The sequence below is a fragment of the Podarcis filfolensis genome, assembly GCF_964270895.1.
Source record: "Podarcis filfolensis genome assembly, chromosome: 4".
Lineage (NCBI taxonomy): Eukaryota > Metazoa > Chordata > Lepidosauria > Squamata > Lacertidae > Podarcis > Podarcis filfolensis.
Genome location: NC_139607.1, coordinates 68,902,660 through 68,924,163, shown reverse-complemented (window position 1 = coordinate 68,924,163; position 21,504 = coordinate 68,902,660). Strand labels below are relative to the sequence as shown.

Genomic DNA, 21,504 nt, shown 5'->3' with positions numbered 1-21,504 from the left:
TTAGTTACTAATTATACTGTTTTATGTAGTTCTTTTGCAGTCAGTTGATTTTTATCTAATATTTTATGTTTATGTTTTGTTTTCCTGTTAATTAAGTTATTTTAAATGTGCATTTTTAAATATTTTAACTTTGTACTGTAATGTTTTGTTTTATTTTGTAATGGTTTTTTTTTGATGCCTTGATTCAGTCTGTAAACAGTTTTGAGATTATGATGATGTTTTAAATATAAAGCAATGGAGACATTATTTAAGCAAACAAACAAGCATCTGGAGGATCACCTTTTAAAAAGTTATATTGACCACATCATATTTTGTATGAAAATGATAGTAGTTGGTATCACCCTAATTTGAACATTTGCATCAATAAATTAAAACATGAAATTAAACTGAAACTAGATATACTATCATGCCAAAGAATGATTCCACCATTGCCTTCAAACCATGCCTTACCGAATGTGAGACTTTATATTATGACAATGAGGTGACTGTGAAGTCAAAGAAACAGGATGGGATGAAGGAATCTTGTATTCATCTTCTTCTAAACATTCTCTTGGTTTCTCAGGGAGGGAATTTTTAACAGGAACAGGAGACCTCAAGAGAAAAGTATATCAAACCCAGATAAGTTTCTTTGTTATAGTAGCAGATATTGATGACATTTATTGGTGATTTAAATTGAGCTTTTTCCAGGGCTGTTAAGTTAAGATTAGCAGGTGGTCACCTAATAGGCTTTCCAACTGAGGAGGGATTTGAACCAACAACTTTCCTGGATCCAAATGCAACACTCATTTGGTGATTTTTCACACTGCGTGTAACAAAAATATGCAATAAGTTCAGCATAAATATGAATGGAATATGATGCTTATTGATAAGGTAGCTACATAACGTTTTCCTGTTAAAGCTAAGGAAAATTATGAGATTTCTGGTGCCCCCTCAGCTAGATGTTAGAAGCAGTGGACACTTGACCCTTAACATAGTAATTTTATCTTCAGCTGATGTCCCAAAGGAGAGAGAGAGATAACGGGAACTTAATTTTTTTTTAAATCATTCATCAAATGATCCTGAAATGTATAATGTAGGTGCCCAATATTAAATGACAGAGAGATGGCATGTTTAGCAAGATCTGCACACTTCCATTTTCATTAGTTTAGGAACAAACTACATGCAAGTTTAAGAAAGCCTGATTCAAGAAAAAGACAAGCAACAGCCATTTTGGGTGGAAAAGAACTAGGGAAGGGTAAAATAGGAAATGCTTAGTTGTTTCCTATCAATGGCTTTTCCACTCAAATTTCTTCCCATCCTCTGTGCAGGGTGGGTTCCAGATATCTGTTTTAACTATTACACTTCATTCAATGCACTACATAAACTGTGTAAGGTGATTCCACATGTTCAACCTGGCCATTATGGGGAAGTTAAGAGAGTAAAAGCCAAGTAGAGTGAGAGTTCTACATATATTAAACATACTCCAAAGTTTGAAGAAGAAAAGAAGAAGAAAGTCAGTTAAAAGAACTCAAGACATTTAAAAAATGTGAAGCAGAAATTTAACTGACAGTAACAGAAAATGGATTTTCAGTAGAAGATGAGAATCTGAAATTTAAATATTCCTGCAGTGCAATATTTAACCACCTTCTGTAGAGGGAGCCAAAGCACATCATATATTCAAACAAAGAGGTTTCTGCCTCTTGTCTGTCCCCCAACTAAATATTCAAAGCTAAAAGTGTTAGCATAATTTTAAACTTAATGTTGCTAACTCACAAAACCAGGAGCACAGGATAAAGCTTTGTGTGTTCCTAAAGCCCTTCCATTTCTCTGGACTTAGTTTAAACCATGTTGAATCCTCATTTTCCTTCCTTAAATGAGGTTGACTATTGCATCTGAATAGATTAATTTTTGTCTTAAAATCTAGTGTATTTTTACTTCAGGGGAATTACCCACCTTAGTTCACTCAATCCAATTTGGTACATCCAAATTAACTTAACTTTGAACCCATCAAATGATCTTATTGTTAATGAACTCAAAGAGGCTTACTAAAGCCTCTTATTTATCTGATGGGATCTCACTGAGTTTCCTGGCATACATTGATATGTTAGGCTGCAATCCTACCCACAACTATGCTGAAGGAAGCTTTAAGCTTTATGGAACTCCGTGAGACTTACTCCCAGGTAAGTAGGTCTAGGATTGTGACCTTAACCATGTAGGACTGGTTTATTTAAAGGTGACTCCCATGTTCTGCAAATAGCTTTTGAAACCTCATCAAATCTCCCTACTAATCTATTTGCACCAGTCTTTTGAATTTCCGTCTAAGTTACAATAGCCATAAAATATTATTAATGGATATGGCTAATTTTACAATGCTATTAATAAACATGTCAAGAAATGTTGTATGCTTTAAAATGTACTCCTAATTATTTTAAGCATTTATATCCTACTCTTCAAAAAACCTATTAAGGGCAACATATCAATAAACAAACCAGCATTGATTGATTGATTGATTGCACTCAATAATGTTAAGCCAATACAATGACTTCTAAGCATATTAAAGTTCCACAGTTCCACAAGAGAGTCACATCATATAGTTTGCCCTGGAAATGTTAATTGTTTTCCAATCAGCTGAAAAGGAACATTCCATCTTCCAAAGCTTTACAATGAGTAAAAGCTCATGGAAAGTGTTTGTTTGCCATTAACAGGATCTGCTGTGCTTAAACAGCATGGCACATCCAGCTTACAAGGCAACAAACATATAGCAAAAAGCTGTTTCTTGCAACTACTAACCTATGTATGCTGACACTTGTTACGCTACCACTACACTATTATATAACACTTTTGCTATTTATGAGGAAGTATCATGTTCTGAGAGCCTGCTACTGGGTCAGCAAAGCAAGAAGTTAAAACAAAGAACATCTGGAAACACAGCATAATATTAGTATCGTAAGAGGTTACCAAGAACAATAACCTAAACACAGAACACATTCCACACATGATGCATTGACTTTATATTAATTCAATACAAATGTGCACAATAAAAGAATGTACATGCCGCATTATGACCAGTAGGAAACCAAGATAAAAACTGTGACCATTAGAAGGCAGGGAAAGCATACTAATGAACCCAAGAAAACACTTCATTATTACTCCTTTGAAAGAAGCGGTTTCTTGGGCTCATTAGTATGCATTTACCCTAAGTTCCCATTTGCCTTTGGCTAGTATCTGAGGCTGGGCTGCATCTTTCTATGAAATAAAGGATGGGGGTGGGGAAGAGTGTATTTCTTGTTCAATTATGAGAAGCAAACCATAGGATCTAATCGAATGGGGCATAGAATACATTTGGTGGGTTTTTTCCTCCTGGCAAAAATGCCTCCTGGGGAGCTGCTTCAACAAAATATAAAAAATGAACTGCTAACATGCTTATTTCCTCTATCACAATGAACTGGGAGTAGGGGAAGAAGCAGAGTAGCTCTGACAGGTCTCTTCATATTTTAGAGTATCTCCTTGAGAGGCAAAATTCCCATTTCCACCACATGCTAATTCTGGTTTTTACAACACCCCTGTCGTATGCGCCACCAAATCCATGCTTTTCCAGAACTTGACCAAAGAATGATGCTCATCTCTTGTATAATTGACACATTGTCCCACAATGGGATTTGGAGGAACTAGAGCATACTGATTTTTCATTTCATATTACTCCAGCAGGAAATTCATTCCCAGTTTCTTGTAAATATGCATCTTTTTAGGGTGTTTTAAAATCACACACAGACAAGGTATAGATTTAGGTAGGTAGCCGTGTTGGTCTGACGCAGTCGAAATAATTTTTTTTAAAAATAGTCCAGTAGCACCTTAGAGACCAACTAAGTTTGTTCTGGGTATTATATAAGGGTCTGGTGACTTCTGTTTCGGTGTATCTGAAGAACTCTGCATGCACACAAAAGCTCATACCCAGAACAAACTTAGTTGGTCTATAAGGCGCTACTGGACTATTTTTTAATTTTTTATTTAGACAAGGTACATTTTAGTTTTAACAGAAATTTAATTTGTTAACTTAATCAAGCCAACTTTCTTTTCCCTCATACTTTGTAAGCAGTATTTTTAACTTTAAAATAAAACTTACTTCATATTCGGCAAGACTGAGGCAACTGGAGGAGGTGGTGAGAGCCGAGGTGGAACATCATACTCTTCATTTCCTAGATGGCCATTTGAAAATATCTGCACAGGATGGATTTCTCAGTATTATAATTCCTCCACAATGTGTAGGTAAAATCAATAACTGGATGCATTATTTAAGTCCTTCCCCTCAAATTTAATGTATCTCAATCTGCTCTTTGTAGTCCAATACCAATATAGGTAAAGGTAAAGGGACCCCTGACCGCTAGGTCCAGTCGCGGACGACTCTGGGGTTGCGACACTCATCGCGCTTTATTGGCTGAGGGAGCTTCTGGGTCATGTGGCCAGCATGACTAAGCCGCTTCTGGCGAACCAGAGCAGCGCACGGAAACGCCAGTTACCTTCCCACCGGAGCGGTACCTATTTATCTACTTGCACTTTGACGTGCTTTCGAACTGCTAGGTTGGCAGGAGCTGGGACCGAGCAATGGGAGCTCACCCTGTTGTGGGGATTCGAACCACCAACCTTCTGATAGGCAAGCCCTAGGCTCATAATTCTACACAAAAAGTGGTCTTCTTCGGAACTCCAGGCATTTAACACAGACTGGTTTGCCATCATGCGAAGACAAACCACAGCTTAGTGTGTACAAACAAGCTTCTGAGGAGAATATTGTGGCTGCTTTGTTCCTCTCTGGTTGTTCAGCTGTTGTGTGTCAACATAAGCTAAGTCATATGTAATCTGAACCAGGGCTTGTGGTTTAGCTCTCTCCAAAGTAACCATGAATCATAACCAAGGTTTCTTCTTTGTTCACAGCATATAGTTAGTCTGGAGAGAGCTAAACTATGAGCCAGAGTTTGAAAGACACACTAAACTATTGCTGAGCTCACTATGGCAAAGCAGCAAAATAACTGGGAAGAAGCAAAGTAGACACAATCTCTTCCCCAGGAGGTTGCACCAACCCATGGTTTGGCTTAATCTGATGTGCAAACTAGGCCTATATATTTATTCTATGTTCCTTTCTGTCTTACTCTTCTCTCTTACTTAAATAAATGTATTTATAAAAACACAAAGAAATCTCCAGAAAACCACAAAACAGGAAAAAATGAAGCTATTAGCAATAGAAAGTCACTATCATAATAATTTGATTAAAGTTTTTAATAGCTCCCTCTTCTGGCCTTTTTTTGTAACCAAGTAACCCACAAATTAAAGTGTACAAGCTGTAGCGTTACTTTAAATGAGTAGATGTAATTATTCTTTGATTGTTAACAATTCAATTTCAATTATATATCTGTCAAATGGTAAGAAAAGAACAATAAAACGGCACTTGAACTTGTGGGCCACAGTGCCAGAGTGTGAAATAAAATTAAGCTTCATGCACCATGGATCTCTCACCTTGGCACTTTCTGAAGGCAAATCATGGCGTCTGTGTTTTCGCAGAAATACTGGATCAGAACCCATTCGACAGTGCCGACCATTAATATTTGAGCTTGCTGTGAGTCCAGGTTTGGGAGAACCATCGCCTCCTACTATTCGACATCCTGCGATATTATTTGTTCCACACACCTCTCTGGGGCACCAGGCTTCGAGCGGCATAGGCTGGTCTCTGGAAGGCACACTATCAGGATGATGCAAGTGTCTGCTTAACCTATTATCTGGTGGAATGGGCGGGGGTCTTTCTGGCGGAGGTGGGGGAGGATCTCGTACAGGCGGCGGTGGTGCAGGAAGAGGCTTGTCTTGCTTCCTCATCATGCATGGAGAAGACTAGGGAGACGCAACAGAAAGCAATATATCTATAACTGCATGCATTACAAACAGGTTTGCTTTATCCACAGAATTATCTTCAGAAAAAAACTAAGCAAGGCTTTAAAGCGCTGGGAAAACTATTCTCTACCTGCAATGTTTTTCATTTCCCACACAGCCCAATCCCAATTATTCCAAGTGAGATTGTAATAATAATTCTTGACAGGAAGTTGAAATTTAAAAGATCTATTTTCTTTCCCATATAAGTGGGAAGCGATATTCTGCATCTATGACATTTATTGGCAAGAGAATAGAATATTCTTTGCATGTTCACGCAGCACCAAACTTTTGCTAAGTAATAATGATCAGAGTATAACCAGTTGAAAATTTTAAAAATAAAAATACTATAAAATAGGTAATGTGAGTTATAAAGTATTCATTACAGAAAATCAGCAATATACTCAATTCCCAGAATACACCATCATGTTCATCATCTTAAACTAATGTCTGTACTCATGGCTAAAAACCAGCAACACTGACCCTTCACTGCCAGTTTAAATGACAGTTAATTAAAATTATGATAGCAATGAATAAATATTTTATGTACTTCAGTTGTCTAAGCATTATGCAACTAGAATGAAATTTAATTTGCAAATAGAACTACCAAGTTGAAGGCAAAATGCTGATAAAAAGTAAATTGTAAGTTATCACTGGTCATCCACACACATACAGGCAGGCACACAGACTCACTAATACAGTTTTCAAAGCATGCCTTCAACATTCAATTAAAAATCTAATTATATTTGGTGTACCAATTACAACCCAAGTGATCTTGCTTTAGGAAGAATGCTTGTGCATGACTGTACTATTTTGTTGACTATTCTTTCTGCCCTAAAGAAAGCATATTTTTCTGAATGCTTTCCCTCTTAAAGAGAATTTACAATTTGCTGAGAGTACAGCTTTTCCCTTTATGTAACTGTAAGTAAACCATGGGTTTACAGTTTCTCACCTTAATTTCAACAACATATGACAAGTACAAATTATGGATGGTATTCATTGAAGTAGAGCAAAAGCTTCCAGCTGCACAGTGGAGCTTCATCTCCCCCTCCTCTCCCACCAAACCCTCTAAATCTGTTCTGGTGAACCCTCCAACTATCTGGAATGGAATTGGAGAAGGTGCAGGGTATGTGCAGGAAGAGGAGAGGGAGGTGAAAATCTGTTGTGCAAATGGAAATGCTTCTGCTAATGAAACATTTTCACTTGATACCACTCTATGCATATGGAAATGAAGATAAATTTGAAAACATTGTACAATTTAAATGTAAGTCAGATAATCAATTTTTCAAAGGCTGCATTTGCATGTAATGCAGAGCCAAGAACCATCTTTTATTAAGCCAAACTATACACTGGTACACAATTCTCCCTTCCTTCATGGGGGTAAACAAATCATGTAACAGGCTAGCTTAGTGTTGCACCCAAGGTTGTGGTTTGTTAGGGCAAAGCAAACCATGAGGTCAAATTCAGATGTAACACTAAGTTGGCTTCTCCATGGCTTTGGAAAGAGGCCAAAAGTGGGAATGCTTGCACTGTGTGCACCAGTATGTAGCTTGTGCACAAATGATTAAGCCAAGCTTTATGACTTTGTGTTATGTGTGAACACGGCCACTGTTTTTCACTTGCTATTTAGTTTTGCAAACTGGAATAATAAATAGTGTACTCTCTTGGTATACTTAAGTATTCATTGAAGGTGAGATACAAGTAAAATTTGACACCAGTATTTCTACTGCGTTAAATTGGTATGGCATGGGATGGGGGATATTACAATAGAAACATGTTTTTTTAAAATGTCATAGGGATGCCTATGTCAAACATATAGCTTAGATTCTAATGCCCAACTTAATGTATGCTTTGTGGTATTTTTACTAAGTCACTGGGGATCTTTACTATAGCTCTGTAAGTAAAAATTACTTTTAACACAACTCTGGATGCAGGGTATGCGGGTCTACAAAGTGGGAGAACAATATGTGTTTTTTTGTGGGGAGGGGGTTTGAACAGTCCAGAATAAACCATATTAAACTACAACTGTTTTTTAAAATTTATTTCCCTTTTTCTTACATCCTTACCAAGTGCATGCACAGAGGATAGGAACTCACACTGTACTGCCTGCTCCTGCAAAGGCAAATGAATATTGGATGGGGGAAGGAAGAGGTATGGAGTGACAGATGACAAGTCAGTTGAGTGATGGAAGAAAAGCAGAGAAGATCAAAGATGAAGAGGAGCAGCAGTGGAGAAAGCAAAGGGAAAGCAGTGGGGATGAGAATCTAAGTGTGAAAGAAAAAGAGGCAGAGGTAGACCAGTCTTCAGCCAGAGAGAACATTGTCATGCAACAGCAGCAGCCAGCACCAAATGACTGGGAAGCTGTAGAAGCAATTATTACTGATTCAACAAGAATAACACTGTTCTTTATGGGTATATGAGTTATTTGTATTTGATTAGAATTGTTATGTTTATTATTTAGTTAATGTAGTCACTTGTGAAAAATACAATAGATGTTCTCTCTCTCTCTATAGTTAGCTAGACAGACAGTGATCAAGACAGAGAAAGGATTTGTGTGTTGACACAACAGTTTCACCGCTGGCTTGAATCTCTTGTGGTGCACTGCAGCCTGCTCCTAAAGCAGTAGTTTGCAAGAATGGTGAAAGTAGCAAGGGCAACCTGAGAAGCCTACCCATGTACCAGGAGGCATCACATATGTAAACACTTACGGATCTCATCTAATTTCTTGGGTGAGGGTGTCAAAACCATAAATGGTATGAGTAAATAAGACTACCTTTGGTGAGCTAGTAGGGCTGGCACAAGGGGATCGAGCAACTCCCTTTTGAATTAGATCTAGTCGAGGAGGCACTGGTGGGAGGCTAAGATGAGGTCCTTGGAGGGGTTCAGGAAGTGGCTTTCTTCTTTGTGCAAGTGGAGAAGATCCTGGAGATGTCACTGGGGAATTCTGTCTTTCAGTACACTGCAACAAAGTATTCATAAGGGTTATAAAACGGTTTTGGTTTTGTTTATTGGGATACTTTCATATACACTTTCAAATTCTTATGGCTTTTGCACCTATCAACAATTACACTGGCTGTATTGCTATGATGCTCACAATTTATTTTGAAGAATAAGTATTAAATAGATTCATATTATGAGGAAGATAAAGATATTTGCTCAAAGAAAGAGAAATAAAGACAAATAAATGTAATTACAAATTGGTTCCATATGAGAGCATAAATATACCCTACACCAGGGCTTAACAAATACACTTGCTGGAGGTGGCAACTCTCACACTAAACATCCCACTGAGTTCAGGGGAACGAACTTTCTAGTGCTGAGGATTTTAATTTTAAGATTATTTAAGATTGCTCAGTTGGGGATTTTTAGGGTAGCATATTGCTTCAAGTGACGACATCTGGTGCCTCTGTAGTCGAGTTCTATTCCAAACTCCAGCAATATTTTCAAAATACAGTTAATTTAATGCACGGCAATAATTTAATTTAACACCAATTTCTTTGCTCTTTTATATTACATTTTTTAAATGTTGATGTACTAATAAAGCCTACAAGAAAGACACTTTAGCTAAAACTGATCACACTTGAATATCTTGGAATTCTTAGATACATAATCCCATTGAAGTTTTAAGTTAATTAGAAATGAAACTTATTAGAGCAGTACTTGGTTTCTGCAAGTAGGGCTATACCCAAGAAATGTTACTATGTTTGGAACACCTGCAAAGTTGCTTGAAGATCAAATCCTTGGTATTTCACATATCAACAATGTGCATTCACTGCAATATACATATATTCCATATATATATATACATATACATGTATTCCATATATATACATATATACAATATACATATATTTCATATATTCCACAGTGATAGACAGAAGCCTAAACATTTAATTCACACACATTATCTGACACTGATGTCATTTTGAATACTTCTTTTTAACCTGTGTTGTTTTTGGAAAATATTTATTGCTGGAGATATTGCAGTGTGCATGCTATCCTTCACAATAAGTGATTATTTGTAATTTTGCTGAGCTTTTTAGCTCTTCAGTTGTGTTCCTGAGCCATTATTGCCTAACTAGTATTAATGCATTTAAATTGTTTCCATTATCATGGGTGCCACTGTGGTCTAAACCACTGAGCCTTTTGGGCTTGCCGATCAGAAGGTCAGCAATTCAAATCCATGCGAAGGGTGAGCTCCCATTGCTCTGTCCCAGCTCCTGCCAACCTAGCAGTTCGAAAGCACACCAGGGCAAGCAGAGGAATAGGTACCACTGCGTCGGGAAGGTAAACGGCATTTCTGTATGCTCTGGCTTCTGTCACGGTGTTCCGTTGCACCAGAAGCGGTTTAGTCATGCAGGCCACATGACCCAGAAAGCTGTCCGTGGACAAATGCTGGCTTCCTCAGCCTGAAAGCGAGATGAGTGTCATACCTCATAGATGCCTTTGATTGGACTTAACCATCCAGGGGTCCTTTACCTTTACCTTTTTTATCACATCAATAGTACAGTCGTACCTCCGCTTACGTATCCCTCTGGATATGTAATCTTCGGGATGCGAATGTGGCAAACTCGGAAGTATTTTTCCGGTTTCGCCCCGAGCGCATGCACAGAAGCACTCTACGCGCCGCACGCATTCACAGAAGCGGTCCTCCGGTTGCGAATTCCTCGGGATGCGGCCGTGACCTCCAGAACGGATCCCATTTGCAACCGGAGGTACCACTGTAGTAGCTTATCAGCTTTAAAACCTACTTCTGTGGATGAGGTGAGTATTCCACATGGCCCCTCTGCTCAAACTGACTGACTACTTTTTGAGTTTGAGCTATTGCCCTTTGGGGGGGGTCTTACCTTCAGGAAGGAGGTGCCAGGAGGAGAAGGGAAGGATGATAGGTCAGATGAAACCCAAGAGGGCCTCTTCTTGGTGGCCATCTTGCTTTATACAACATTTGTAATGAGATGCACAATGTCTCATGATATGGTGGCACATGATCTAGGAAGCTTTGCTGCTGAGCAATGCCCCTTTCCATTAAGGTAAGCATTATTTCAATATGACAGTTGGGAGGGTGGGGCAGAGCATAGGAAATCAGGCTGCTTATAAGTCAAGCCCTTGTAAAGCCCATCATGGTTTTTCAAACTTTCAACTTGAAAACAAGTAGTCAAACTGCAAGTTCAGCTGAGCAGCTGAGTGTTTGCCCATCTCTACCACTTTCTTATAAGTAAACAAAGTCTGTAAAACATGAAATACTTTACAGTTTCAGTCTTAAAACTTTTGCAATTGAAATAACATGTCCACACTTTGTTATTTAGTGTTTGTACACAATGAATAGACATTTAAGAATTTGCAGGCTTGAGCCCAAATTAGACTACATGGAACGGAGGCATAGAAAAAAGGCATAACTGAATAATCATCAGCTTTAGCATTCTGAATCCAGACCAATTACAGTAGCTAGACTTTAATATTGTATGACAACTTGTGCTTTGAGAGCATTTGCACATGGTATGTTGGTTGGGTTGATACAAGTTTAATGTATCAGCTATTCCCATTAGAGTTTTCCTGCGAGAAAGATTGTCACTTTGGTTTTGTGATTTATTCCTCAGACATTACAAATTTGCATTTTTTGCATGAAACAGAAAAACATATCTGAAACTCATTACTTTCTCTTCAGACACTACAAAGCAGCTACTAAATATGCTCAAGGCAATTGCTCTGGTTCTGGCAAAAGAGTAGCAAACCAGATGGTATAAATGTTTCACAATGCAAAGCAATCTGGATACTGACTCGGCATGATGCACAGCACCATGGAATTCCCAGATTGCTCTGAGACTGCAGCAAGTGGGTAGGGAGATCATGATTTCTGTTAAATGTTCTGAGTATGAAATTAGGTATTTCTGTCTGCAATTGTGCAAATTGTGCTTTAGAAGGTAAACAGGATTCATTTTATTAAATTAGGAGATGGGTGGGGAAACTCCATCCCATTGGCCAATCTTGGCCTGCTAGGGGTTCCAATTTGGCCTGCTAGGCCATTTCCCCCAAACGTCTCCCTTCTGCCCATCTACTGACCTCACTGGGTTTAATTCTACATTGGCTGTGTATCCTGTCTGAAGGGAACAGGATCAAATAGCCAAGGCAGCAGAATTTAATCCCTGCTCATCAGTAAGTAGTAATGGCAGCAGAGACTCCTCTTTTCACACACCTGGCTGCTGCCTGCCCATTCACTTAAAGAAGAACAGTCAGCTGTTTTAAGCAGCACTTTTGCAAAGTGCTTAAAACAGCCTTGACACTCCCATGTCAGCCTCCAGAGCTATATTTTAAAGCACATGATATATCTGGAAATATATATATATATATACCTTCCGCACAGAAGCTAATCGATTCATCATTAAAGATTCTTCTCTGTCGTCGTCGTCATCCAATTCGAGCATGGGTATACCAAAACTATCCATAATGCTGCAGCACCTTGTGTTCTCATCTCGGGGATCAAAGGGGTCCACAATTATGGGTTCAGTTCCTTTGATTTCACAGCGGCAGAAAGGACACCCTTGACCATCAGACTCCTATATGGGTGAAAAGCAAAGTCCTTAATTTCTGAGCACTATTTTTATTTGTATGTATAGAACATTCCTCAAGAAAAGGGAAATCAGTGGAAAGAATTTTAATTGTTAATTAAAATTACTGCAAAAGAAAACCCAAATGAATGTCTGTTATTCAAATATAGTTCTGTTTTATTTTGTCTTCCAGGCTTGCCTCTTCATGAACGTTCAGATATACATCTGGACTTGCAGTTCTCACTAACATGTTGCAGTATTGTGAATAGCTACACTAATGGGAACCTCTTTCATTTGGTAGAATTCCAAAAATTAGGTCAAAAGCTTTCATACCAATGAATTTCCACAAACATTTCTAAGCAATTAGGGACATATTATCTAATAGCTTTCAAAAGGTCATATTTGTTTACCTTGCACATGAACATCATTGGTATTATGTTACCAAAATTGTTAAGAGGAATAAACATAAATTACCCAATCTGTTTTTCTCCCTAAAGAAGTAAGTTTTTAATTGTGCATGGTTGTTTTTTACATTTATAAGTAAATGCAACACAAACATAAACAACCAGAGAAAAAATACATGTTTTAAAGAATGGAGCAAAAGAAAGGCAGGCAGGCAGAGAATATCACTTTACAGTATAGAGGTAGTATTTGAGGGGAAAAGAAGAAATATTTTTTGCTTTTTAACCAGAGGCTCTATGCTTTATCAAGTGCTTTTGAAACTTCTCTCTTTCTCTCTTGTTTATTTATTTCTATATCACATGCATCCTCACACCAATATGAATGTAAATTATATCTATTTAGTCAGACTTGCTAAAATAAGACAATATACAAGTGACTTTCCACACTGCCTACTGGAAAGGAGTCTCCACATTTTGTCAGGCCTTGATAACTTACCAAATTCTGACTCTGCCTTATCCTCAAAATCAGAACAGGAGTGCTGTCCTGTGTCTGAAATTGCTCAAAGCTTTAGAGGCATAGGGAATGCTTCTGAAGCAAAATGCAAAAAAATAAACTCTGAACTTGGTCTCACTTTGTGCAGGAGGTAGTCACATTAAAAGAGATGACTATTACTAGCAACCTTGACAATGTATTTGTAGATACCCACTTTGGGCTTTAAAATAAGCAATGATTCTATACAAATGAGTGATTAGCTACGCACACATATAAATTCAATTCAATGTTATAAGCATACAGGAATATTAGGGCAGTGCATGAGTATGAGAAAGAAACTATTTTTAAAAAAACCCAAGATAAGTTCCTTTTTCTTATCTTATACATTTTAATTTTTATTTCAATGTTTATTTATCCTAGTTTTCTCTCCATTAAAAAGTACTGAGAAAGCTGACATTCAGTACAGAATACCCAGAATAACTGAAGACATGGAGTAGCTTATTTTATTTAATAACGCAGATGTTTCACTATGGGAAAAGGGGACTGGCAATTTCTCCTTAGGCATGTCTAATGAGCCATTATGACAGCAATTAAACACTAACCACTAGCAAGTATCAACTGACATTGCTACAGTATGTTCCTTTCATCAACTCATTAATTATACAGAAGTTAAATTTGCAATGAAGTTTGATTAAATAGGAAATGTGGCTGCTAATGCAAGAAAAGCCCAATGCTCTCTTTCTCATTAGAATTCACTTATTAAGGGTTACACTTTAGCTGGAAATACACGATCTGTGTGTTTGGTTTGGGCCATATTCTTCATCCCCACTGAGGCGTAGAAGGGGGAACAGCACTCCAATGGAAAGTTAACACCTGCAATTTGCCTCTGCACTTGTTTTTACAGCTGCTACACCTAAAGACCCAACAGAGAGTGCAATCCCCATTGGTGAAAGGAGGAAAGGGATATTTTTAATTCAATTGCCACCATTTCTACAGCCTTCTTAGCATCCTTAATAGTTCTTTAGATTCCACCAGACAAACAAAAGCATGTAAAAACAGAGCCTAAAATTTATACACACAAAGACCACACTGGGTGCAATCTGAGAGCGTTTACTTCCTGAGAGTCTGCTAGAAGTAATAGGACTGGACTCGCTGGTAGCTTCCATCAGATTTAAGTGTGTTTAACTTTCTTTGAATGGTTTCTATTTTAAATGCTTAGGTACAATTTAGGTACAAGTAGGCAGAGTTCAGGCTTGTCAGATTAATTTTGCTTTTTCCGAGAACCCCAAGATCTACCAACAAGAGCCTGGCACAATATTCTAACATATAGCCTCTGAGCACAACTGAGCATAGCAAATTTTGTTTTCATTACTAGAAACAAGCAGAGCGTACTGTACTTTCACATAAACATTCACTCCTGGTTAAGTTTTCTCATTTTGAGAAGCCGAAAAAGTTATTTTGAAGTGAGTTGCTTCAAATAGCCATTTTGAGCAGGATTTAATCTCTGTCCATCAGCTGACGAGCAGAGGTTACATCCTGTTGCCTTGTACCCATGATCATGTTCTCTGCTGGGTATACAGCAAAAAGCCATGGCGGAATTATAAATCCTGTCCATCAGTGATGTCAACTGATCCGTTAGTGTGGGCATGATTTGGGAAAAATAGACTTGCAGGCCAAAATTGGATCCCTTTGTGGACTATGACTGGCCTGGAGGCCAGCGGTTCCCCATCCCTACAGTAAGGGTTCTCCAGATTTGGTAAGCAAAGGAAGAGGGGTAGGAGAAAGAGAGATGATTCATCTTAGCTTCCTCCTCAGGCTGGTGTTTTATTGCTGGGTGAGTTATTTATCATACAAGTTCTTAGGAATGCTGACCATTTGAGAAGTCTCTCTCTTCTCCACCCATACACCGCCACTTATCTTCTCCATCCAATAATTTTTAAACATCTTCCTTGACAAGCTCACACCTAATAATGCTGTTACTTGTGATTCTCAATAGCTTATTGATCTAGCTTTGAATAGAGCCCTGCATTTATTTTCATATATGACAAAGTGTGTCAAAGTGCAGGGCCAGATGCCCTCCACCCCATTCCATATAAAGAACACAACTGGGCTGGCAACTAAAGCTTATTTCAATGCTGGTAACACGATAGCATTGTCCACAGCACCTGAGGCAGCACAGTAGTCTGAAGTGGCTATGACAGTCCATGTAGCATACACAGGTCTGTCCTCCAACAAAGGGAAATAGCTGCCACTCTGTACCTCAGCATCTGCCACTTGAGGTGACCCTTTCACTTTGCCTATTATAGGACTGGCCTGACAAAATGGAAGCAAAGTAGCAATATTTCAAAGCATACTCCTGAAGCCGATACTGCTGATAAACCAGCAAAATGAACAGTGAAAAGAGGACCACAACAAGTTGGAAAATAAACCTACCTAAATATATACATATGGTGAATGAATACATGAAAGACAACCTACCTGCCATGCTGTAAGGCAAGATGTGCACATCAGATGCCCACAAGGCTCAATCTTCACATCTTTGTCATTTTCTGCACAAATTTTACAAAGCTGGAATGTGGAACCCATTTCACAGTACAATTCATATTGTTCCTGAAAACAAGACTATTGCAGTTAAGTGGCTCTGTGGGATGGTATGTTTACAAGCTTGCTTCTAACACAGTTTGAGGTTTTTAAGCAAAACAGTGTTTGAGATCACCTATTTTTGAAGACATTCATGTGACAGAAAATAACTCACAGTTACTGGCTACAGTTACTGGTTAACATTATGATAGAAAACTATTTCAAAACTGGCATAACTTAAAAACAAATGGGGTTGGGGAGATACCCAGAAGACCTGGAAATGATACCTGAAAGCAGCAAAGGAATTATCTTTTTTGTTAATTCCTCCTAATTTGCCATGGCAAGTGAAAGTTCATGTTCCAGCTAGAAAGTTGTATCCATTTCCCCTGTTGGGAACTAGAACTGCATGACAGCATGAAGTATCTCTAGCTTATATTTTAGTCTTTTCTAACAAAATCTTGTCTTTGCCAAAGTTCTGCTCTTCTTCCTTAATTTTCCTGTCTTTTCATTTTTATAGTAGGTGAAATACCAATCAAAGATGTGTAAGGAAATTATAATCTTCCAATATCATCTTCAGCATGTCATCACTGCTAGAAGGATAATTATCTCCTAAGTGCTCATAACATTTGTACTCTAGGTGCCAATTCTTCCTTAAATGTCAGAAAAAATAATGTCACAATGCAAGCAGTAATTACAGCATTGTTAGCATACTCCACATAGCATGTATAGGCAACTTGGGGGGTATTTGAGGGTTTGTTTGTTATTGTTTTTCCATTTTAAGTGATAGTGATTTATCTTTACTATGAAAAAATACTTTGTAATGCCTATCAAAACATCAAGTCTAACAACATGACATATGCATCAGAAACATTCAAAATGCAGCCAGGGTATTGGCCAGTCCACAACAGCTACAGAGAATGAATAGACCACCTTCATCAATATGACAAAACTACCAATGGATGGTGCAGAGAAGAAGAGATATGGATTTCTGGCCAACACTTCCTCATTTTTTTATCCTTTCACCATATATGACCAAAGGTCACTCAAGCCCTAAGATGTAATTATCACCAGAGAGGCATCCAGAGGGGTCAAGCCGCTTGATAAAAATAAATTCACTACCAAGATCATTACGGTTTTAAACACCCTCCCTACTACAGTGCACAACAAACACACTAATTGCTTTTCATGAAGGTAACTGAATAGAGATTGTAAAGCAATTAATTATATTTTTGAGGTTAAGGATGATTTTATCTGGATGTTATTTTGAGACTATTGAATGATTATATTATATTTAGTTTAATTATACAGTAAATCCAAACTTTTTCAGAGAGCCCCTATGCAAACCCATCTCATATTTCCCACCAAAAGTGCCTCCACTCCCCAGCCACACCTCAATAGTGAGTGCCCATTATAATGGGTGTCAATGAACATCTTACTAAAATCTGGCATTTAAATCTGTTGCATTGTTTTTTATTAATGCTTTTGCTATAAATGAAGTGATAATATGCAACATACCTGTGTAACTTTTATGTGATCATGTGGGGTGGGTTCACACAGTCCTGTCAGATCAGGATTATAACTTCTTCCATCTGGGTACAGATAGCTGGATTACAAAGAAATGAAAGTTTACAATTTTACATTGCTTCTAAATTTTTTAAGATTTAATCACACAATGTGCACTAACATGTATATAGCTACAAGTTAAGAAAACCCAAATATATGGCTTTCTGAATGAATTTGCTAAAACTGGGGCTAGTTCACAAGGTCACTAGACAACACAAATCACAATAGTTACACCTGAAAGCATTCTACCACCAAGCTATTCATGAATGGTAAATTTAGATGAGGATTCCAAAGGTTTTCTCACCCCACACTAAGCATTTGCTTCCAACAACTTTTTCCATTTCCTCTTGCCATTCATTACAATATCCATGTTTATGTTGTTTTTCTATATGCACTATCTGCTGATAATTGTAGCCCATTTTTCATTTCATTGTCGCATATAAGTTCACCCTCACCTCTTCTCGTCTCCTTGTTTTACTGTTAAGTCAGCAACATAGACTCTAGTTTGCCTACATTTGGGACACTAAAGAAGAGTGTTTGTTTCCCTTTCCCTGCATGAAAATTATGAGCACTCATTGCAATAAAGATCTAATTTTATATTGGATAACTAAACATTGGTCAGACTGAAATACAGTGGTACCTCGGGTTAAGTACTTAATTCGTTACGGAGGTCCGTTCTTAACCTGAAACTGTTCTTAACCTGAAGCACCAGTTTAGCTAATGGGGCCTCCTGCTGCCGCTGCGCCGCCAGAGCATGATTTCTGTTCTCATCCTGAAGCAAAGTTCTTAACCCGAGGTTCTATTTCTGGGTTAGCGGAGTCTGTAACCTGAAGCGTATGTAACCCAAGGTACCACTGTACATACCACGCTTAGGCGCATCCCATCTGTCAAAGAACCAAGATTCTGTATTTAAAGTAGTAAACATCTATACTCACAATCCCTCCCGGCTGCCATCAATCAGAGCTTGAAATAAAGGCTTATTATGAGGTATTGTCTGTAAAATATTTCCATCACCAGTGACATATCCAATGGCCCACTGTCCTAGTCGAGTGCAGCTTAATCTGAAAATGTAGCTATAAGGCAATGTTACAAAAACACACTTAACAACATACGAAAAGATCTCCTGGATCAGGCCAAAGGCCCATCTAACCCATTGCCCTCCATGTTGTTTCACCCTCAATTTCCATTAGCTCAAAAATATGATGGGAGATGTGGTCCAGCAACATCTGGAGGGCCAGAGGTTAACCATCTCTCCACTAAAGCTGCAGTATGTGGTGCCTATAGCCCACCCTCTACATGAAAAACATGGGTCCTGTTAAAAGTTAATAAAACTTTCATTTAAAAATAGAAAGAGGGGTAATAATCCCCCCAGTTCTGAAAGAAAGGTAAAAAAATCTGAAAGCAGCACATTTAAAAGGCTCAGCACTTAAAACAAGGGATCTATGTTTATTAGACTTTACTATGTTCACATAAGTGCATTTTATAATTTTAAAATGCAAATTCAGTCAGGTGAGCAACACCAGGATTGCAGGTTTTTCCGGTGTAGATAGGAATCTCAGAAAATATACCAAGTGAACACTGGTCAAAATAGCACAAAGAGCAAAAGGTTTTACTGAACACAAAGGTCAAATGACTCTCTTCTAAGAAGTATTAGCAAAAATGCATTACCTTCCTGGTTTGGTGCTGTATTTTTGTAACCGTGCTTTAACTTCATCGTAAGTCAGAAATGCCATATATCCAGGATGCGTTACAGCTAGGAAGTTCCAGTTTCTTAATATTGAACCCCAAGGCTAAACACAAAGTGAAAAAAATACTGTATTTTTGTCCCATCTTTCCTCCAATCATTGTGGTGGCATACACTGCTATTTCCCCACTACACTTGTGACCATGTGGGGTAGATTAGGCTGAGAAAGAGGGCCAGCTTGAATGTAACAAGCTTACTAAAACATGTAAGTCAGGATTTTGTTCCATGATTTGGTAAAGCAGGCAATGAGCTTCATGCCTGTGGGCTCCCTGCATTTCTCTCTGTGTTACTGGTTTCTGCCATGATTACTTTAAATCACAGTTTATCATTTTGGAAATAAAGGGAAAGTGCTTTAAAGTAAGCATGATTTTTAAAAAACACTGAAACCAGCACATGAGAGGACGGGGAGCATGAGAATTGTATCCATCTTAATAAATCATGGTTTATTAAGCCAGGATCTTTGTGTCTAAACCAGTACATAGTGACTGGGCCAAGGCCACTCAGTAAACTTCATGGCTAGATGTGAATTTTTGCTCAGCTATCCTCAACATTCCAGACAGTCACCATATCAAAGTGTCTCACAATGTATGCAAGATATGTGATTAACTTTGATACAATTTAACTGGGGGAAACATGCCTAGGTTCACAGCAGGTGAAGAAAAGCCTACTGTCAGCTAAATATAAACTGTTGGTCCTCATGAAGCAGCTATCAAAACTTTGATCTTCAATCAAAACTATTTCTCTCTCTCTCTTTATATACTGTCTTTAATAAAAATAATATTAACATGATTCACAATACAATAAAACAATGCAATAAAACACAATAGAAAGCTGTAGTACCCAACATCAGGGGCCCAAGAATACAGCAGCAATTTCTATAATCTTACCTAGTGTTAAGTATGCAATTTATCACAGCAGTGATGCATGGTAATATACTAAACCTGCCAACTATTACAATTGTTATTTGGAGGTATATAAAGTTCCAAGAATATAAACAGATCCTATCTCATATTCCCATACCCAGATGTTTAGTTTGTCTGAGTCTTTAAGCTGCCCTCATAAAGGGAAGAATTTTTTTCTTTTCTCATCTGTACTCTCCCCTTACACCATTATATTTATTGTGAAGGTGAGAAAAAAGTAATAGAGGAGCTCTAAGCATAATAAGCAAACTGTTTTTTTATTTAAAAAGTTAAGCCAAAGATAATTCACACAGATAAAGTTTCCACGATAAACCAAGCCTCAGCTTTTATTCAGTTTCAATCAGACTTTTCTCTTGACATTTTCTCTGAACAAAACGTGGCAAAGATTTTTGTTTTTAACTGAACAAAATGGCATATTGACTTCAACAATTAGTGAATGCTTTGTAGGGTTTAAAGAAACATACTTGGTTGTAGACAACATAGGAAGAGGATGTTCAATATTAGGCTGAATATTTTACCTGGAATAATCTGGTGAAGATATCAAATTCAAAGACTGAAATGTAGTCATTGCAGGTTAAATCAATAGTAGATTTCAAAGCCATTGCTTCCAAACCAGAACTAATCTGATGCACTTCATGCAGACACTGACGGAACACCTTCCAAGGCACTATGGTTCTGTAATGCAAAAACAGTATTGAAGTGTTACACAATACGCTACCATTTTCTAAGTAACATCACATCCTGTAAAATCAGAGCCATGCAGGTTCATGATAACACATCATGTTCGCTTACAACTCCAGGTAAAGGGCTACCAGCAACCTTCTTCTGGCAACACCATGGCCAGGGGCGAGGAGAGAAGATAGATGATGGCAGGAATTGGTGTCTGAACGGCGCAGCAAGATTTTAAGCTGGCACCGGGGGGAGGGGAGAGCACCATTCAAGGTCTACTTCATGGGGCAAAATTACTTGTGTCAGCACTGCACATGGCTCTGTGTCTACGTAAAGGATACACAAAGGCATGGATATGTGCCTTTGGTGGTGGCAAGCCACACTTTGGAACATAGTGAAAATATACCTGGCCAATTCCTTTTTGTAAAAAATAGATTGCCCAGAAAAAAACATTTAATACTGGTTCACAGCCCTTTAAATAATGTGCAGATTTTGGAGGCTTCTTAAAATTGGTATCTTCACATAATTCTTTTCAAAATATTTTCCACTTGTATGATGACATTATCATTCCTGTGGTTTCCAGTTTATAGGAATGAGTACTATTGCTCAGATCCCAGAATGCATCACCCACAAATGAGAGGCAGCAATACATTTGGGGAAGCCCCGAGGCTTGCAGAAGGAAAAGAAACTGAAAGTA

The 21,504-nt window shown here is 38.1% G+C and overlaps 1 protein-coding gene across 2 annotated transcripts in view; it reads right to left on the bottom strand.

Annotated features, from left to right (window-relative positions):
- CBLB (Cbl proto-oncogene B) overlaps positions 1-21,504 on the bottom strand; it is a 57,791-nt gene that overhangs the window by 13,015 nt on the left and 23,272 nt on the right. For both annotated transcript variants that reach the window (XM_083611516.1, XM_083611517.1), the window contains exons 5-14: positions 20,657-20,813; positions 19,143-19,264; positions 18,410-18,547; positions 17,427-17,514; positions 15,810-15,941; positions 12,243-12,446; positions 8,666-8,851; positions 5,488-5,856; positions 4,103-4,197; positions 451-591 (exon numbers count right to left, since the gene is read on the bottom strand). In XM_083611516.1, coding sequence (XP_083467642.1) covers positions 451-591; positions 4,103-4,197; positions 5,488-5,856; positions 8,666-8,851; positions 12,243-12,446; positions 15,810-15,941; positions 17,427-17,514; positions 18,410-18,547; positions 19,143-19,264; positions 20,657-20,813 — 1,632 coding nt within the window. The remainder of the gene's footprint in view (positions 1-450; positions 592-4,102; positions 4,198-5,487; positions 5,857-8,665; positions 8,852-12,242; positions 12,447-15,809; positions 15,942-17,426; positions 17,515-18,409; positions 18,548-19,142; positions 19,265-20,656; positions 20,814-21,504) is intronic.